The following is an 18,272-nucleotide window of genomic DNA, read 5'->3' on the forward strand; positions in this document are numbered from 1 at the left end:
TTGGGGGCTTAGTAAATCCCCAGTGATTAACTTTATAACCAGTTACTTTTTTATATGTATATATTTTTTTTAACTGAACCAAGCTCTTCTCATTTTTCTTTTGGTACTTTTAAAAAGCACATTTTTGATAATTGTTTAAAATTCCTTGCCTTAGAATATTCAGTGTTTTAGACTAAATGTGCCAGAACTAAAGAAATAATTTCCAAATGGTGGATAATAATATATTATTTCCCCTCTTTGATATATCCAATAAGACACTAGAAGAGCATGAGACAGAGACAGGAATGAAGTCTAAAGAAGCCAGAAAGTACATATTCAACAGTCTGGATGATATAGTGCATGTGAGTACCACAGTCATGCTTGTTAGTCTTCTGTGCTTACGATGATAGACCTGAATGCCAAGGATACCACATGTTCATCATCTTCTAAATGACTATGGAGTACTGTTGGTTTTAAACTTTTCAAACAAAACTGATTCTAAGGTTTCAGCCCTTTAGGAACTAAACTGCATTTGTCTTTATCAAATATTATTAATTCCATCCTGTTCTTTAGTAGAAAGTATTTTCTTCAAAAGGGGAAATCCTAGCTCTACAAATTTCTTTTCTTTGAATTTGTTAGAAATGGATATTTGTTAAAATATTCATTAATTTTTTTTTTACTTTGAATCCTATTTGGTACTTTGAAACATTTTCTGAATTTATGAAACTCAATTATTTGTTCTTGTCTCAAAACAGTTGTAGTTCTCTGTTCCTTCCTGTGTTGTGTTTTTTTAAAACTGAAACTTTAACATCTATTACCTTTTATGGCTTATTTGTATTTGATGACTTGAAATTTTGATATTGTAGGTGAACACAGTGATGGATTTGGAAGGAAGTGATCTTTTGGCTGAGAAAGCTGATAGAAGAGAATTTGTTAGTCTGTTGAAGAAAATGTTGCTAATTGATGCAGATTTAAGAATTACTCCAGCTGAGACTTTGAACCATTCTTTTGTTAATATGAAACATCTTCTAGATTTCCCTCATAGCAACCAGTATGTTATTTTAAAATCTTCATTATTTTTTTGAAAGAGTACATTTATTTATTTATTTGTTTATTTATTTATTTATTGAGCATGAGTAGGGGAGGCACAGAGAGAGAGGGGGAGAGAGAGAATCTCAAGCAGACTCCGTGCTGTTAGCATGGAGCCCACAGTGGGGCTTGATCCCACCGTGAGATCATGACCTGAGCCAAAATCAAGAGACGCTTAACCGACTGAGCCACCCAGGTGCCCCATTTAAAGTCTGTTAAAATGGCATGGAGAAATAATACTAAGTCTTAGAAAATTAGTGTTTTAGAGAAATGATTCAATATATCTATTAAATGTAAATTAAGCTAACTCAACCAAATTCACATAGACTAGTAAGTGGCAGCACAGTACTGGAATATGAATCTGAGTTGCATTCCAATGTTCTTTTTCCAAAGTACCATACTGAAAATGACTGAGTGATTTTTTTACATGACATTCTTAACTTAATAGCCAGGCGTATGTAATAAAAGGAAGTATTAACAGTTTTCCTCCCTCTTTTGAGTCCTACAGACTCCATCTTTAATTTCCTTTCACATCGTTTGCTTTCCTTGCCCACACCTTCTCCTCTGTGTTGTGGAAGGAAAGGAGGGTTTAAAAAAAAAAAAATTTTTTTTTTTAACATTTATTTCTGAGAGAGAGACAGAGCCTGAGTGGGAGAGGAGCAGAGAGAGAGAGAGAGAGAGAGAGAGAGAGAGAGAGAGAGAGAGACAGAATCCAAAGCAGGCTCCGAGCTGTCAGCACAGAGCCCAATGGGGGGGGCTCGAACTCACAAACCGTGAGATCATGACCTGAGCCAAAGTCAGATGCTTAACCGACTGAACCACCTGGGTGCCCCAAGAAAGAAAGGTTTTTATGGGTTAATGGAAAAGAATATGCGTATGCTCACATTGAGAAGGTCTTATCAGAGTTACCTTAGGTAAAGCTTATGCATTCTTTGAACCCCACACCTCTTCTTTGTAAGGCTGCAGGGGGTAATGTAAATGACTACTTAAAACAACTTTTTATATTTTAAAATGACTGAGAGTGTCTGGGTGGCTTGGTTTTAGTTAAGTGCCCAAGTTAGGCTGAGGTCATGATCTCACAGCTTGTGAATTTGAACCCCTCATCGGGCACTCTGCTGTTAGTGAGGCGCTTGCACTCTCTCTCAAAAATAAATAAACATTAAAAAAAATGACTGAATGAAGAAGTTTATAGGGTTGAACCAGTATCCGTTATTGTGGATTCCCCTTAAAATTGTTATTTTTCTCCCCAACAGTTGAAGATATCTAATGATTTCCATATATAAGCACTTTGAAAATAACAACTATATATTTTGTATCGATAGTTTAGGGATGTGGAGATCTAGAAATTTTGGAAAAATTATTTAGAGCAAGGGTCATGAAATTATAGTTGTGCTAGTCAAAAAATGCTTACTGTTGCTTTGATGTCTTAGAAAATATTGCAGATATAAGATACATTTCCAGTAGCTTTAAAATTCAATCTTTTGTGGGTTTTTCTGGTAGAAATAGTATTGAAAATAAGCAGATTAAGTGCAAGTCAGATAGTTTTTTCTTTTAGAATTAATTTATAAATTTTAAACTACCCTTAACATTTAAAATATTACAGTTACCTCGTTTTTTTTTTTGCAGTGTAAAGTCCTGTTTTCATATTATGGATATTTGTAAGTCCCACCCAAATTCATGTGACACAAATAATCACAATAAAACTTCACTTTTAAGACCAGTTGCTTCAGGCAGTACTGCTAACCTGACAGCAAATTTTACTAAAATTGGCACATTAAGAAATCAGGTAAGAACTTATAATATTTAACAATTTGTACTCCTTTTTTAATGATTGCTCATTTTGCTTTTGAAGTATATAGAAGTCTCATGTCAGCAATTAGAAGTCACAGTGCCGGGGAGGTTCTCGCTATGGTTATTCTGTAAAATCTCTACCATTTCAGGGCAATGATTAGAACATGTCTACCTAAACTCTTTTATTTCCTTTCACCTTTCACTCTCTTACTATCCCCTACCTACCTTTCTGTGCAGCAGCTCCATGAAAAGTAGAGTTGAGTAAAATCAGTTTCTGGGCCCATTTTTATCAGAGTTACGACTTTAAGAAGTGCATTCAAATTGTATTGGTAAAGCGTGCATGTAGACTACTCAGTACAATGCCGCCTGTGCTGATCCTTTCAGGCGTTAACCACGTCCGCTCACTCCGTTGGGCACCATGGAGTTCCTCTGCAGGCCGGAACTGCTCATTTCGGTTGTGGCGACGCTTTTCAGCAGACGCTGATTATCTGTCCCCCAGCTATTCAAGGTACTCCGATTTAAATTACACTTTGAATTTAGGCGTATGTTATTTTTAAACAAATGTAATTATATTTTAATAAAATATATTGCATAGTTTTTGCCACATTGCTACATTTGAATTTAATTTAGGCTGGTCAGTAGCCTTTAGACCAGTGACACTTCTTTCGTGACTGGAGCTCCACTGTAATCATCACTGACAGAATGGGTCATCTGATAATTATATTTCCTGTAGAGTTGCATGATAAAATACCTTAGTAGAAATTAATGGGCTTGGAAAGCTATGGGTTGTCCTTTACTGGTTATCACAGCTCCAGATATTTAGGTAAGTACCTTTTATCTGTTATTACTAGACATTAAAGTAACTGAGAACTCAGTTCATTAAATTTTGGTCAAAAGAATTCTATCCAAGAATGTTACAGTCTTGTTCTTTATCCATACCTTAGGTTTTTAAAAGAGAGAGATTGTTTTTTTGCTCAGATTATGCTCCTTAGATAAAAAGCAGAATAAAACCTCAGGTGAGATGAGTGGCAGAATACCTTTGAAGAGGCCATAAATTCTCACACGGGGGAATTTGTTAGTGGTTCTTAGAGGGCAACAGCAGCAAATGTTACAGCTGGAATAACCCGAATAAAATGTGACTTTCTAGGTCCTTTCATAGCACTTTGTCCTTGCTAGGCATCTAGTTCTGTCTTAAAGCAAGAGGTTAATTACAAATGAGGCCCTAAATGATTCTTTGAAGCGTGATGGTAGGACTGTATAGCATCTGTGAAAGCAGTTGGTACTCAGTCAGGACACCTGGGCTAGAGTCCTGTTCTGTTTGCTGTCATTCTAGATGAGTCTGTTTAACCTGTTTTCAGCCTTAGTCAAAGGAAAAGACTGAGTAGATACTGTCCTGGTCACTTCTAGCTCTAATATTTCTGGATCCTGAAGGTTATTTAAATTTTTTATTTGATTCAAGGACTTAAACAATGTTTCTGAAGTTTTAATATCTCCTACAGTGCCTAATAAAGCACCAAGATATGTTTGTTGACTGGACTGACTGGTAATAAGAGATGTGAAAACATCTCAACTCTTTAGCCATTTTTGTTCTACCAGGGGAACTTTATTTTCATCTTTTATGTATATTGGGTTTTCGTATAAGGTTTCATCGAGAGAAAGATTTGTAGCACTACGGATAAAAAACAACTACTTAGATGGTTGATTTTTAAGGTGAAATTGTGGACCAACATGGCCTATAAGTATCTGTGACAGTGACCCATGGCTGGGGATAGTAAAATACCCATATCATCATGTCAGTGCTCTTAAAGACACTGTTGTGTTTATTTCTTTGTTTTTCCTCGATTGTTAATTATAAAAATTTCTAACCTAAAGAAAAAGTCAAAGAATAATACGGTGACTTCTACCCTAGATTCAACAAGTGTTAACGTTTTGCCATATTTGCCATCAGTCTATCTCAACATACATATACTACCATTTGATAGTAAGTGGTAGGTAGACATCTTCCTTCTAAATACTTGAGCATGGAAGATTGACGCTTTTTTGTTTTTTAATTAGTTGTCATGTAAGTGACATTTGTGTCACATTGTGTCTCCACAAATGCATTTTCACTTAGATGAGTTTTAGTCTATACTAACAAATAGATTTTTAAGTTCTAATAATTTTCCCCCATGTACCAAAATCATATTTCATCAAGATTTAGAATAGCAGCTTTTTTTTTTTTTTTTTCAGAGCCTACCTTCTGTTTGTAGCAAAAATTTAGGAGGCTTGTGAGGCATATTTCTAAACACAGTTAAGGGTCATTTTTAAAACATTCAATGAGGTCCGATAAATCTTTTCTCTTTGTGCCTTATGATTGATGAAAGACTAGTGACCTTTCTACACATATGCTAACAGCTGTATGAGTGGTTCATAAGAAGGATAACAAAGAAAAGGAGACACTCTCAGACTCATAAACCCTTTAAATGTCAAGCACAATATTTTTGAATTAGAATTACCAGTAAGACAGAGCAAAATAACTTGTTAGCTTATGTAACAGGTGCAGTTGTAGCAGACAGGCAGGCTCTATAAATATGTTGTTTCATTGTTTTTTTGTCTTAGTGTAGTGTCTGCTTAGCAATGAAAGCTTCCTTGTCTAATCCACTTTAGTATCTCTGTAGAAAATCCCAGTATTGGTCTTTTTACCACTTTCCCTCATAATGTGCCACCAATCCATTTTGAAGAAACATTTTAAATGGTTATTGGGCAGCTGTTGGGTAGTAGTTCTGGCACCATTATAGTTTGTATTTTTAAATAGATTTCATGTCTTTTCTACTTCACTTTACATTTTTTGCTTTGAGGCTGTGGTGTCTAGGTTCATCATGCATTTCATATATTCTCCATGTTATAGATATAATATGTAGGTATAGATATAGAAGTACTATATCCATAATATTATTACCTTTTTCAAGTTAACAAAGACTTAGCCAAGCTTCTGTTTAACAAATTTGAGTATATATTCGACAAGCATTTAACATTATTTGGCAATCTGAAAAACTAGTTTTTCATCCCCTTTGGATGAAAACTGCTATTTTAGAATGAAATGCATTCTAACAAAATTCTCCTGTTGTACTAGAACAATCGTGTAAACTTTCGTGCCTTGCTGTGCAGATATGAAAGCAAATCTAATCAAGCAAAGATAAAATTTTAGCTAGCCTAAGAACTGTGTAGAAAATTGGGATCTTAATCACTGTTGAATTTGATAAAAATAAGTTAGACCTCATGAGAAGAGAAGATAATAGAATTCTTCTCATCATAAGGCATTAATTATGAGGAGAATTTAAGGGCAACATGACTTTTGTTGGGATTTGAGAATTCGCTCTGTCCTTTACCCCTTGTCAAAGTGAATTCTGCTTTTTTCTCTGATGAGACTGTCTTGCTGCCATACATCTACACTGCCTGGGTGCGCTTAGATTCCATTTCTTGGAGAATTTGCCGATCAAGACATGCTTTTTGGAAGGGCTAAGAAGGTCAGTTAAAAAAAAAAAAATCTGTAGATCTTTGTTAAACTTCATCCCTACCTAGCCTTTTCAGTGGATTTCAGGAGATAGAACACCCTGGGAGGACGGTAAAAGCCTCTGTGAAGAAAAATAAGCACAACAAAATTAACAGGATTAACACTTACAGTGTATTTGCACAATAAAATTATGGGGTTATTTTTCAATAGTAAAAGAAAACAATTGTAGTATTTTTATCTTACCTAAGATGGCTGCTTTTTCCGCCAGCCTATACTGAAAGTAACTGCTGCAAGAGGCTGCAATTAATCAAGCACTGAATTTATTCTCGTAACTGAGCTTTCTGAGCTTGGGGGATATCCCTAAAATCTTGTTAGTCAAAGTTCTCAGTTGGGGTGATACTACTTCACTGTCTCAAAGTTTAATATAAGACAGTATCTATCTGCATGGTCCTTTTGCAATATATGACACAGAAACATTAACATTAACAGGATTAACGTGGCTGGTGATCTCGCTTTCTACTTGTCCTAGTGGGTAAGCAAAGTGGAAGATGTTTGTCCTGGAGTTCCAGCAGCTACTAGTAGATGAAGCCATATGGGTCAAAGCTTAGCAGTATCATCGTATTAGGTCTGAAAGGTTATTTTTGCTTTTCCTTTGGACCTTGGAATGAGTGTGTGTCTTCTTGAATTTTCTTGAATCGTGTAAACCATCATGGCCTTTGAAGTGTGAAGTTGTGATACATTCCCCCTTTGGTGCTAAAAGTGTGAGATCCTGTTACAGGTTTTAAAGAAGAAAATACTTGGCAGAGCTAAGTTTGTATCAAAAGATGAATGTTTACCTGCTAGAGGATCAGGATGTTGAGTTCGATTCACCTTTCCATGTCCTTTATCATAGTGGCAGAACTATTTGAAAAGGAAATAAAGCTATAATAAGCAAACTTTAAAAGGAATGGGAAGTTTCAAGAAAAGTAAATGATGCAACTTGGTGGTATGCATTTTAAAGCAGTAGGAGTAGCTTTATATCAGTTTCTGGAATGATGTACCACAACGTGATAGAAAGTACCTCACTTTCCTAAAAGATGGTTTTGTTAGTGTTATGAATATTTTATGTAGGGGATGATTTTATAAACCTAATCAGAATTTTAGTAAGTCTTTGAATTTCAAAGAGTTTTGTAAGTTAAGAGAAATCGTTTTTGATTTGAGAACTGTTTTTTTTTCTTCCTATTTCACAGGTATTCCTGCAACGCATGGTAAACCCACGAGTTACTCAATAAGAGTAGATAATACAGTTCCACTTGTAACTCAGGCCCCAGCTGTACAGCCACTACAGATCCGACCAGGAGTTCTTTCTCAGGTCGGTAATAATTTATTATTTTTGCATGTGTGCTGTCCTCCTTATACTCAAGAAGGGCAGTGATCCGCTTGTAACATATCAGCCTGTGCTGTTGAGAAACGGAAAAGATGATCCGGATGGGAATTTGATCTTTTTTAGTTACTGGCTTTTACATAATTATTAATAACTGTTGCCTTAATATATTTTTGATTCTAAGATGTAGTAATGACCAATCACTTGTAACTTACTAGCTTTTCTTTTGTTCGTGGCACAGCAGACGTGGTCTGGTAGAACACAGCAGATGCTGGTACCTGCCTGGCAGCAGGTAACACCCATGGCTCCGGCTACTGCTGCGTTAACTTCTGAGGGTGTGGCTGGCTCACAGAGGCTTGGAGACTGGGGGTAAGTTAAAAACAAAAATACTTTTTATGTGAAGTTTGTAAAATAGATCTGGCTACAGGAGGGATTCAATTTTTCTAAACTTTCTCCCTAGGAAAATGATTTCACACAGTAATCATTATAACTCAGTGATGCCACAACCTCTTCTAACCAATCAGATAACTTTATCGGCCCCGCAGCCAATTAGTGTGGGCATTGCACATGTTGTCTGGCCTCAGCCTGCCACTGTAAAGAAAAATAAACTGTGCCAGAACAGGTTGGTATTGATATTTTAACTTTCCTCTGCATTTTGAAAATTAATCTTTAAAGTAAATTTTGCATGTTCACTAAAGGGTCACTCTGTTTTATTCAAAATGACCTCTTTGATAGCTTTGTTACAAACACTAAGCCAGCTCCCTTCTCAATTTCTCAGAGGTATTTTGGTAAAACTAATGGAATGGGAGCCAGGAAGAGAGGAAATAAATGCTTTCAGTTGGTAAGATTGTCTTTATTGCCCTTTTGATTTATTATCTACATGTAATTTTAGACACTCAGATATCACATTTACCAAAAAATGACCATTTTAATGTATGTAAATGCAATCTACACTGGTATTTCTAGAGATAATACTTTGTATTTACAAAACAGTCTATATATGTTAGTATGTTATATACATGATCTTGAACATTGTTCATTTTAACAAGATATCCTAGAAAAATGTCATGTACATATTTTGATTATAGAAATGACACATTATTCCTTTGATTGCAGGAGTAATTCATTGCAGAATACGAATGTCCCACATTCAACATTTATTTCTCCAAAGATAGTAAATGGGAAAGACATTGAAGAAGTACGTTGTATAGAAACACAGGACAATCATAACTCAGAAGGAGAAGCAAGAGATTGTTGTGACACCTCTGTCAGGCAGGAGTCTGATTCATCGGTTTCTGACAAGCAGCGGCAAACCATCATCATTGCTGACTCCCCAAGTCCTGCAGTGAGTGTGATTACTATTAGCAGTGACACTGATGAGGAGGAGACATCGCAGAGACACTCACTCAGAGAGTAAGTGCCAAAAGCGGTTTGTGTTTATACTGCATCCTTAAGTAGCGGTGGCGCCCTCTGGTGTGGTGAAAAAGAAACTTTCTGGGACTTAACCCTTGTCTGTCAATGTCCTTGGGAGTGTACATCCTGAATAGTAACTAACATGATTATTGTAGCATTTCTCCCATATTCATAGCTTTAGATTTTAGTCATTGTAGGTCACATTTAACTGCTTTATATCCTTAATTCATGTAAATTTTGGCTACTTCTCATTTTTGACCCATGTCTTTCCCGTCCCTCTTTGCTAGATGTAAAGATAGTCTAGATTGTGAAGCTTGCCAGAGCACTTTGAATATCGATCGGATGTGTTCGCTAAGCAGTCCTGATAGTACTCTGAGCACCAGCTCCTCGGGGCAGTCCAGCCCATCCCCGTGCAAGAGACCGAACAGGTAAAGGAATTCCAGGGGGCGTATACCATAGATACTGGCACTGCCAAAAAGCCTGTGATTTCTTTTGTTGTTTATGTTAATACATACCTATTGATTTACCACAGTGGCTTCTTTCTTGGACGTAAGTTTTTAACCAGATCACTTGGGTTTTAAGTGATAATTTTCTTTTATTGTTGTAGAACACATCTAAATGAAAAACTGAGGTTCTAATAAGTGATTTTTTTAAATGTTTTTTTTTTTTTTTTTTATTTATTTTTGAGACAGAGAGAGACAAAGCATGAGCAGGGGAGGGGCAGAGAGAGAGGGAGACACAGAATCTGAAGCAGGCTCCAGGCTCTGAGCTGTCAGCACAGAGCCCGACGCGGGGCTCGAACTCACAGACTGTGAGATCATGACCTGGGCTGAAGTCGAACACTCAACCGACTGAGCCACCCAGGCTCCCCACTAACAAGTGATTTTTAAAGAATCATTTGTTTCTGAAAGGGCAGAAAGCCATGTCCTCAACTTCAGCTCCATAGGTGACAGTTACTACTTCAATTTGGAATAATAACATAGCAAAATAAACACTTTAGCATTTTAGCAAAGAGTAGCATTTTAGCAAAGTAAACAAGGAATTTTTTGTGTAATAAAGTAATAGCCCACTGTCAGTAGAGTATCCAGGAGGATTTTTTTTTTTCCTCATTGGTGATCAATCTGTGTGGCTTTATCCACATTTCCTTTCCTACTCTTTTTTTGGCCAGGGACATGTACTGCCACTAAAGTAGTGAGCTTCTCCTAGCCAGCGTGATGTACTAACACGTTAAGAGAGAAGCCATAAACATCTCTGTGAAATACATTTGATTTCAACTTTTAGAAATTCTTTTTTTTAGTGGAAACAAAATATGAAAAATCTTTAAGTCTTAATTTTATACATTTGTTTTCTCTTTTTTCCTTTGTCAGGAAATATGATAGTGTATACTTTAGAAGACGTAAAGACGTTTTAACACATCTTCTTATGGATTGCTTATAATATAGTTTGGCAGTTGATATATACATACATATCTGTAAATATATACATCCATATAAAAATTATATAAGTGTACAAATAACTATAAATATACATAAATATATATAAAAAGATGCTTCAAATTGCTAAGTATGAAATGAATGATTAAAATAGACCATAAATGCTGTAGGAATTCCAAAGGGAGAGAGATTGTCGCGGCCCGATGGGGCCAGGAAGAGAAACATGGGACTCTGGCTAGGCCTTTGGAGAGGTGGGGAAGACCTCTCAGATATGTGGTTAAAAGGACCCAAATTACCACTAAAGGCATGAATCCTAACATTAGCATTTAATCTGAACTATCCAGGTCACATGAATATATGTTTTTACATTTCATTTAAATTATCCAGAACATTGCTTCTTTCGTAGTGTTTTGATGAGATTTCCTGGAGTTTATAAAGTGGAATTTTTTGAACTACTACTAAGAATCAAGTGGGAAGGGAAAGGAGAGAAAATAAAGTGCCCAAATGATGTACCTAAACAGGATAGAATTAGGGTTAACAGTCTGAGTAGAGAATTAATGTGAGAGTCTAGAAAATCTATGAAAAAAATAGTATTGGACAAGGAAGAAGTTGTAATTAGCTATGAAATAACTGAATAAGATTCTCAATTTCCTGGAGCCTGGATAGTATTTAACTTAAGATTTAATGTTGAAAAACATATTATTCATAAAAAGACTTTCTCGTAGTATGTCAGATGAAGAACAGGAAAGTGGTTGTGATACTGTGGATGGCTCTCCAACATCAGACTCTTCGGGACATGACAGTCCATTTGCAGAGAGGAACTTTGTGGAGGACGCTCGTCAGAACCCGGAACTGGTAACCTCTGCCAACACGGAAACCAAACCAGCTGTTTGTACTGTTGTGGTGCCACCGATGGGACTAGAGAATGGATTAAATGCTGATGAGCATATGGCAAACACAGGTAAACTGAATCTCCCCTTCTCCCCGAATATCCCTTTAAAAAGTCTTACTTTGGGAACGTCAGAGAACAACATTGCCAAAAAATCATCTCTGAATTTCCAACTTGATCCTGCCAAACCTGTTGTACAAAGGAAATCTTTCCTCATATCATTCAGTACTGGAAATCCTGAGACCACGTCTCTCTTTAATTTTAAGGTTGTCAGACCTTAAAATCACTACTGCGTAAAATACCTAAAGACCTTCCTCATTTTTATGTGAGCAGGAAAAAGCATCAACTGTCTAATATTTTGTTCATTGCCAGATTCTACCTGCCAGCCATTAGTAAAAGGACGATCAGCTCCTGGAAGATTAAACCAGCCTTCCACAGCAGGTAATCGCCAGCAGAAATTGACATCCGCATTCCAGCAACAGCATTTGAATTTCAGTCAGGTATGTTTGTGAATTTGTAAGAGTCTTTGGGATTCAAATTCAGCTGTTTTTCATTTGGAAGGAAAAAAGATTCTGAAACCGAATGCAGTCTTGAAAAATGTTTCCCTTTTCATCATCCCAAGTGACTAGGGAGTAATTGGCCTACTAATAGGGTATTGAACCAGATTATCCATAAGCCTGAATTTTTCAGAAAGATTAGGCTTTTAGATTCTCTTAAATAATTTTTTAGTGTGTTTGTTGTCTTAGACCTTTCAACTGAAAATGTGCACTGATGGATTGATGGCCGCATTTGTTGTGTTAGTCGTTGGGAATAGTGATGCCTTACTGAGTACTTTACATCTGTTCGGTACTGTGCTCAGCAGTAGTGTTTCATTTTGGGAAAGAACAGATAACAGGTATTGGAGTCAGACCTGCATTCAAATCCTGACTTTGCCAAATACTGCGTATATTACCTTGGCCAGGTCTCTTCAACAAATCTGGCCCACAGTTAATGGGCATAATAGCTATATTTGTAGGGTTGTTTTGAAATGAAATAATGTCTCATGTAAGGTGTTAGCCTTACATAAAATAAGTGCTCCACAGACGGTAGCTATTAGTAGCGATGCGGGGGGGATAGTGATACTAGTAGCAATATAATGTTATCATAATACATAGTAATAAATATTAAAGTGTTTAATATTAATGTGTATAACATTGATATTTTACTTTTCTCTATGCTTAGTAGAAGTGGAGATCTGAGGGATCCTCTATGGATTATCAGTTACAGACTATATTGTAATTTCCCTTTATTCCTTTCTTTTTAACTTACAGAATACGTACTCAGTATTTTTTGTCTGTGTTTTTGAATAGGTTCAGCACTTTGGATCTGGGCATCAGGAGTGGAATGGAAACTTCGGACATCGAAGACAGCAAGCTTATATCCCCACTAGCGTTACCAGTAATCCATTCACTCTTTCTCATGGAAGTCCCAATCACACAGCCGTGCATGCCCATCTGGCTGGAAATGCACATCTTGGAGGACAGCCTACTCTACTTCCATACCCATCATCAGCTACCCTCAGTAGTGCTGCACCGGTGGCCCACCTCTTAGCCTCTCCATGTACCTCAAGACCTATGTTACAGCATCCAACTTACAGTATCTCTCATCCCAGTGGCATAGTTCACCAAGTCCCAGTGGGCATAAATCCCCGCCTGTTACCATCCCCAACCATTCATCAGACTCAGTACAAACCAATCTTCCCACCACATTCTTACATTGCAGCATCACCTGCATATACTGGATTTCCATTGAGTCCAACAAAACTCAGCCAGTATCCATATATGTGAAAACTCCAAAAGAGTATATTGAGGAAGCTCAATGATATAAACATTTGATTAAAAATAAAAACATGGTATTTAATAAATATTAGCCATGGCACAAGAAAATTATTTTTGAATCATGTAGACTTGGGTGCAATTTAAACAACTTTGAGCTTTAAAAAAAAAAAACAAAACTCACTTTTAATGTGTTTTGCACATTTGGTATAACTTGTCTTTGGTCATGTTATCTTCTTATGTAGTAACTCTAGACAGGTGACTTATGGGAGCAGAAGTCCAGTTTTGCTCCTGCTATTTTTTATAAAATTGCCTTCTAACTAGTGCAAGACACATCCACATTTGGGAAGCCATTCTGTGTACAGACTTAGAGCAACAGATGCACATATGTCAGAATTACAGCATACAAGTGAATTGTATTATCTGTGTCTTAGTGTATAAATGTTGGGTCACTTACCTAAGAAATTGAGCTATTGTTCTTTACATTTGCATGTGTCTTTGCATGGGCAAAATGTTGCCTAGACTTTGCTCTTAAATGTTGTTCTAATAATCTCAGCTGCATTGTAAACCGTTCCCACACATAGTGCCTTAAATATTTGAGGTTGTTGATGTTATTACCTATATATAAATGTTGAGGACTGCAGCACTTAAATTCAGATCTACTCCTTAGTTTCCTTTTGATAGAGTAATGTTCATTTTTGGTTTTGTGTGGTATGATTTCAGGTCGTAGCTGTTTTTTCCTTACTAAGAGGGCAGCATGTTTGCTATAGCTGAATTCTGCTGTCTGATTTTTCAGAATGATCTAGCTTCAAGAAAAGCAAGCAGTTAGTAGTGCTTAAGAAAAATTGATTCAGTATCTAATGGATAGTTGATATCTGTCACAACACAGCATTTTATATACTGTTAAGTGAAACTGCAATACAATCTAAGTTTATTTTGGGAGTGTTTGCTGTATAATTGGATTTAATGAAATGTTTAGAGGTGCAGTAGGCATGACTTTGAGTAGATAATGAAAGAAAATGCAAAATGCTTATTGATTCATGATGTGGTTTCATCTTAGCTTGGGCAAACCATGCAGTATTTAATAAATAGTAGCAGAATATTTACTATTGAAGCTTGAAAAGATGTGAGTTCTTTGTGTGCAATCTTTCATTTATGCATGTGAGAGGGTTTTTTGTTTTTGTTTTTTTTTAATATTTTTACATTGTAGTACTTGTTTTGCTTGTTGGTGGTGTTTGCTTATTTAATACATTCCGTCAGGGACAGAAATTACATGCTTTTTTTTTCCCCTAGGAAGTGTGTCTTGGGTTTTTCCCTTATTCTTTTCTTTTCTTTTCTTTTCTTTTTTCTTCTTTTTTGGTGGTGGTGGTGGTTATGTTTAAATGAAGTTGCTTTTACAGCACCAAAGACTTAATCATCCATTTCCTATATAAAAGGTAGCTACTTTTTTGCATAGACCTCAAGTATATTGTAGTATAGAGGTGGACTTTAAGGAAAGGTATTAAACAGGCTGTGTTTTAGCTTATGGGCAAGTAATAAATTGTATCATTTATCTTGAATGTATCATAGATAAGCTGCTATATAACGATTGCCACTTCAGATAGCTGTGAAATTAGGTGATTAACTAGTTGTTACTTAGCCTTCTAATTTCTGTATAAGTCTAATTACATGAAATAGAAGTTGGGGTTTTGATTTTTTACTTTGCTTTTCTGTTTGGAGTGTCATTGTAACTACTGTATTGTAAATGATGGAAAATAATTGCATATGTTATTTTGGGGTGTGTTATTTGCATCAGTATTTTATCTCTATTAATGTTTGTGCTCATCACTGCATATAAAAAACTTGGATGTATCAATGTAACTTAATTTTTTATTTTCATACTGGCATTGTAGACACTTGAGAAAGCTGTATCTTGCAGGCTTGACTTAACTTTTTTTCCTTAAAAATCTGGAATATAATCTTACAGCATTTACTGGAATAAACAGTACAAAGCATTTGAGTGTAAAAACTCTCCAAATGTTTTGGATTTACAGCATTTCTTTGATGAATGAATTGCATACCACTAGTACAGCTCTAATACAGCGTTGACAATAAGCTAATAATGGATAAACTTTTCTTTACTCCATTAACACAAGCAGTGTTTTATTTAATAATCATCAATGAAATAAATGTGCCTGAAATTGATTTTAAAAATCACAGTATTAGATCATAAAGTAAAAACCAGCAGTACATTTTTAGTCACACTGAAAATGAAGGACTTAATTTTCCCCACAAGTTTCAGTGTTTTTAGTAATCAATTCTATGCATTTTATATAAATAGAAATATATATACATATATATATTACACATAAAAAAGAGGAGTAGCCTAAGATTAATTTAAAAGATTATTTACAGATGGCAAATTTATGGAGTCACTATTTAAGTAAACTTGCTGCCCTCCACAGCTTATTAATTTTATTTATACGGTCCAGCAGGTCACTGGTATCTGCTCACTTCTTGGAACAGAATCCACACTGGCAGCGCATGGTTCAGAAACCCCGAGTGCAAAGGATCGATTTATGTTTGTACAGTAGGTACAAAACTGGCGCAGTTTTAGTTTCATTCAGGGCCACGTTTACTACCCTGAAATGTCGGATTTTCTATATTTCAGTTCCAAGACTCTGACAGTCTTGTTAAATAAACAGTAAATGTTTTCGTAATGTAATAGTAAGGTGTGGTAATGGCGTACCCCCAGTTACGTACTCTGCTCTTAACTGATTCTAATCATGGGTTTTTTAATGTGTGTAAGAATTAAAAATTTCAAAATCCTGCCAACGTCTAAATTCAACAAACTGACAAGAATTTGGATGTATACCCTCTTTAAAACCATTTGACAAGTTTTCTTTGGTTTTACTGCTTTCTTAAATAAAACACTGCATGACTTCCAAGTTGCATATTTGCATACTATTTTAACTTGCAAATTTATTATTATTTGTTTGTTTTTACCCAATACCCTGATAATTTAGTTTTCTTTTCCTTCAGGGTGTTTAAATATGTTACTATAGTAGCAAAGCCTTTTCACTTTTTAAAATCTCTACTACTAATTTTAATCTTGGTTTGTGTTAAGTAAAAGTTAAATCATACACTGCAAGGTGTAGGAAGATTTGTTTTAATGAACCCAATGATACAGATTTGATTACTAAGTTTGAACTGTTAACTGTTTAACAATTTTAGACTTGTGGCTTTCTTTCTTTGGTTTTGTTTTTGCTTTTACTTCTATGCTACACTAGTTTGCCATGTAGCAATTGCACTGTGCAATATTACAATAAGGACTGGGAAAATTTTTATGGATGTAATGTCTATTACGGTTTGCGCTAGTATTTCTCTCTAGTTCTCAGTGATTTAAATGTGACCAAGCCTTCTGTACTTTGTCACAAAAAGCGGGTTTTCCAGGTGACTATTTTGGTGAGTGTCAAAATAAGAATTTATGGTGTATTACTGTCGATTCACTTTGAATTAAAATATATATATTGCAGCAAACAGCATGTTGACTTTTTGTCCACCCCAGTCCTGCTTTACGGGGGAGGGAAGGAAAAGGTTAGTGGTGCTCAGGATTTAACCTACATCATCGTATTTAATTCTCAGAACCACCGTGCAATAGGTACGATTGTCTTCACCATTACATAAATGAAGAAATAGGTTCAGAATATCTAGGGGAGTTGTCCAGGGCCCCACTGCTGAGTGGTGAAACTGATACATGAGCCAGGCTGTCTAACTGTAACCAATCTACTTTCTGCCAGTTCTTTTTAAACTGACGTCTGAGACAGTGTGCCAGAAGTACCGCACCGACAGTATAACCATGACCCATTTCCCTTTAATCTTATTTCTTTGAATATTTTCTGAGGGAAATATTTCTGTTTAATATGTGTGGGTGAGGGGCGCCTGGGTGGCTCAGTCGGTTGAGCGAATGACTTCGGCTCAGGTCACGATCTCGAGGTCCTTGAGTTTGAGCCCTGCGTCGGGCTCTGTGCTGACCGCTCGGAGCCTGGAGCCTGTTTCAGATTCTGTGTCTCCCTCTCTCTCTGACCCTCCCCCGTTCGTGCTCTGTCTCTCTCTGTCTCAAAAATAAATAAACGGTAAAAAAAAAAAATTAAAAATATGTGTGGGTGAAGAATAGGGAATTCACATGGATTTCTAAGATGTACAACATGAGACTTCAAAAGAATGTAGTTGTCGTAGGCCACTTTACATTATGTCCTCAAATACTGTCTTATACTGTAAGGATTAAATTTCGGGGGAGCATCAGTAGGAGAGGTTTGTGGGGAGCATTCTACCAGAGCACACTGAGAACTCATATTCTCAATCTTTCAACAAATCTTTAATTGACATATAACATAGATGCATTTTGGTGTCTGGTTTTTTTTGTCTTGACATTTAAAAATTTTTTTTTTTCTTTTTTTGAAGTGTGTTTATTTTGAGAGAGAAAGCAAGCAGGGGAGGGGCAAAGAGAGAGGGAGAGAGAGAGAATCCTAAGCTGACCTTGTGGAGCCTGATGCAGGGCTCAAACTCACAGACTGGGAGATCATGACCCGAAACCAAGACCTGACCCGAAACCAAGAGTCAGATACATCCATATCGTGGATAGCAGTGGCTCCTTTATTCCCATTGCTGTATAGTATTCTTTTGTGTGCTTATATAGCAATTTGATGATGTTTTTGTTCATATCTTTTGGAAAACACATGTATGTGTTTCCTTTGGGTATATATGTAGGTTTGGCACTGAGTCATAGGGTGTACATATGTTCCACATTATCAGATACTGCAAACAATATTCCAAAGTGGTTAAGTTCAATTTACATTCAATAGCAGTAATATGAGAGTTCCAGTTACTTCGTGTCCTCACACATTATATATATATTTTTTCTTTCATTTTAGTCATTCTTGGGGGTGTGAGTTGTTCAAAGTAATGTAAAGATTTCTATTTAGCCCAAGGCACTCATCCTACAAAGAGATGAGATCCAGAGTTTGCA

General features: G+C 36.1%; 1 protein-coding gene across 1 annotated transcript in view; it reads left to right on the forward strand.

The window, feature by feature from the left end:
* HIPK3 (homeodomain interacting protein kinase 3) overlaps positions 1-16,783 on the forward strand; it is a 93,174-nt gene extending 76,391 nt beyond the window's left edge. The window contains 13 exon segments of the mRNA XM_043580900.1: positions 255-341; positions 846-1,030; positions 2,695-2,854; positions 3,244-3,367; positions 7,582-7,703; positions 7,960-8,084; positions 8,176-8,337; positions 8,494-8,556; positions 8,832-9,128; positions 9,416-9,556; positions 11,287-11,522; positions 11,823-11,950; positions 12,800-16,783. Of these exon segments, the coding sequence (XP_043436835.1) occupies positions 255-341; positions 846-1,030; positions 2,695-2,854; positions 3,244-3,367; positions 7,582-7,703; positions 7,960-8,084; positions 8,176-8,337; positions 8,494-8,556; positions 8,832-9,128; positions 9,416-9,556; positions 11,287-11,522; positions 11,823-11,950; positions 12,800-13,276 (2,307 nt within the window). The 3' untranslated portion in view covers positions 13,277-16,783.
* The last annotated feature ends 1,489 nt before the right edge of the window (positions 16,784-18,272 follow it).

The sequence above is a fragment of the Prionailurus bengalensis genome, chromosome D1 (genome assembly GCF_016509475.1).
Source record: "Prionailurus bengalensis isolate Pbe53 chromosome D1, Fcat_Pben_1.1_paternal_pri, whole genome shotgun sequence".
In the NCBI taxonomy this organism is placed as follows: domain Eukaryota; kingdom Metazoa; phylum Chordata; class Mammalia; order Carnivora; family Felidae; genus Prionailurus; species Prionailurus bengalensis.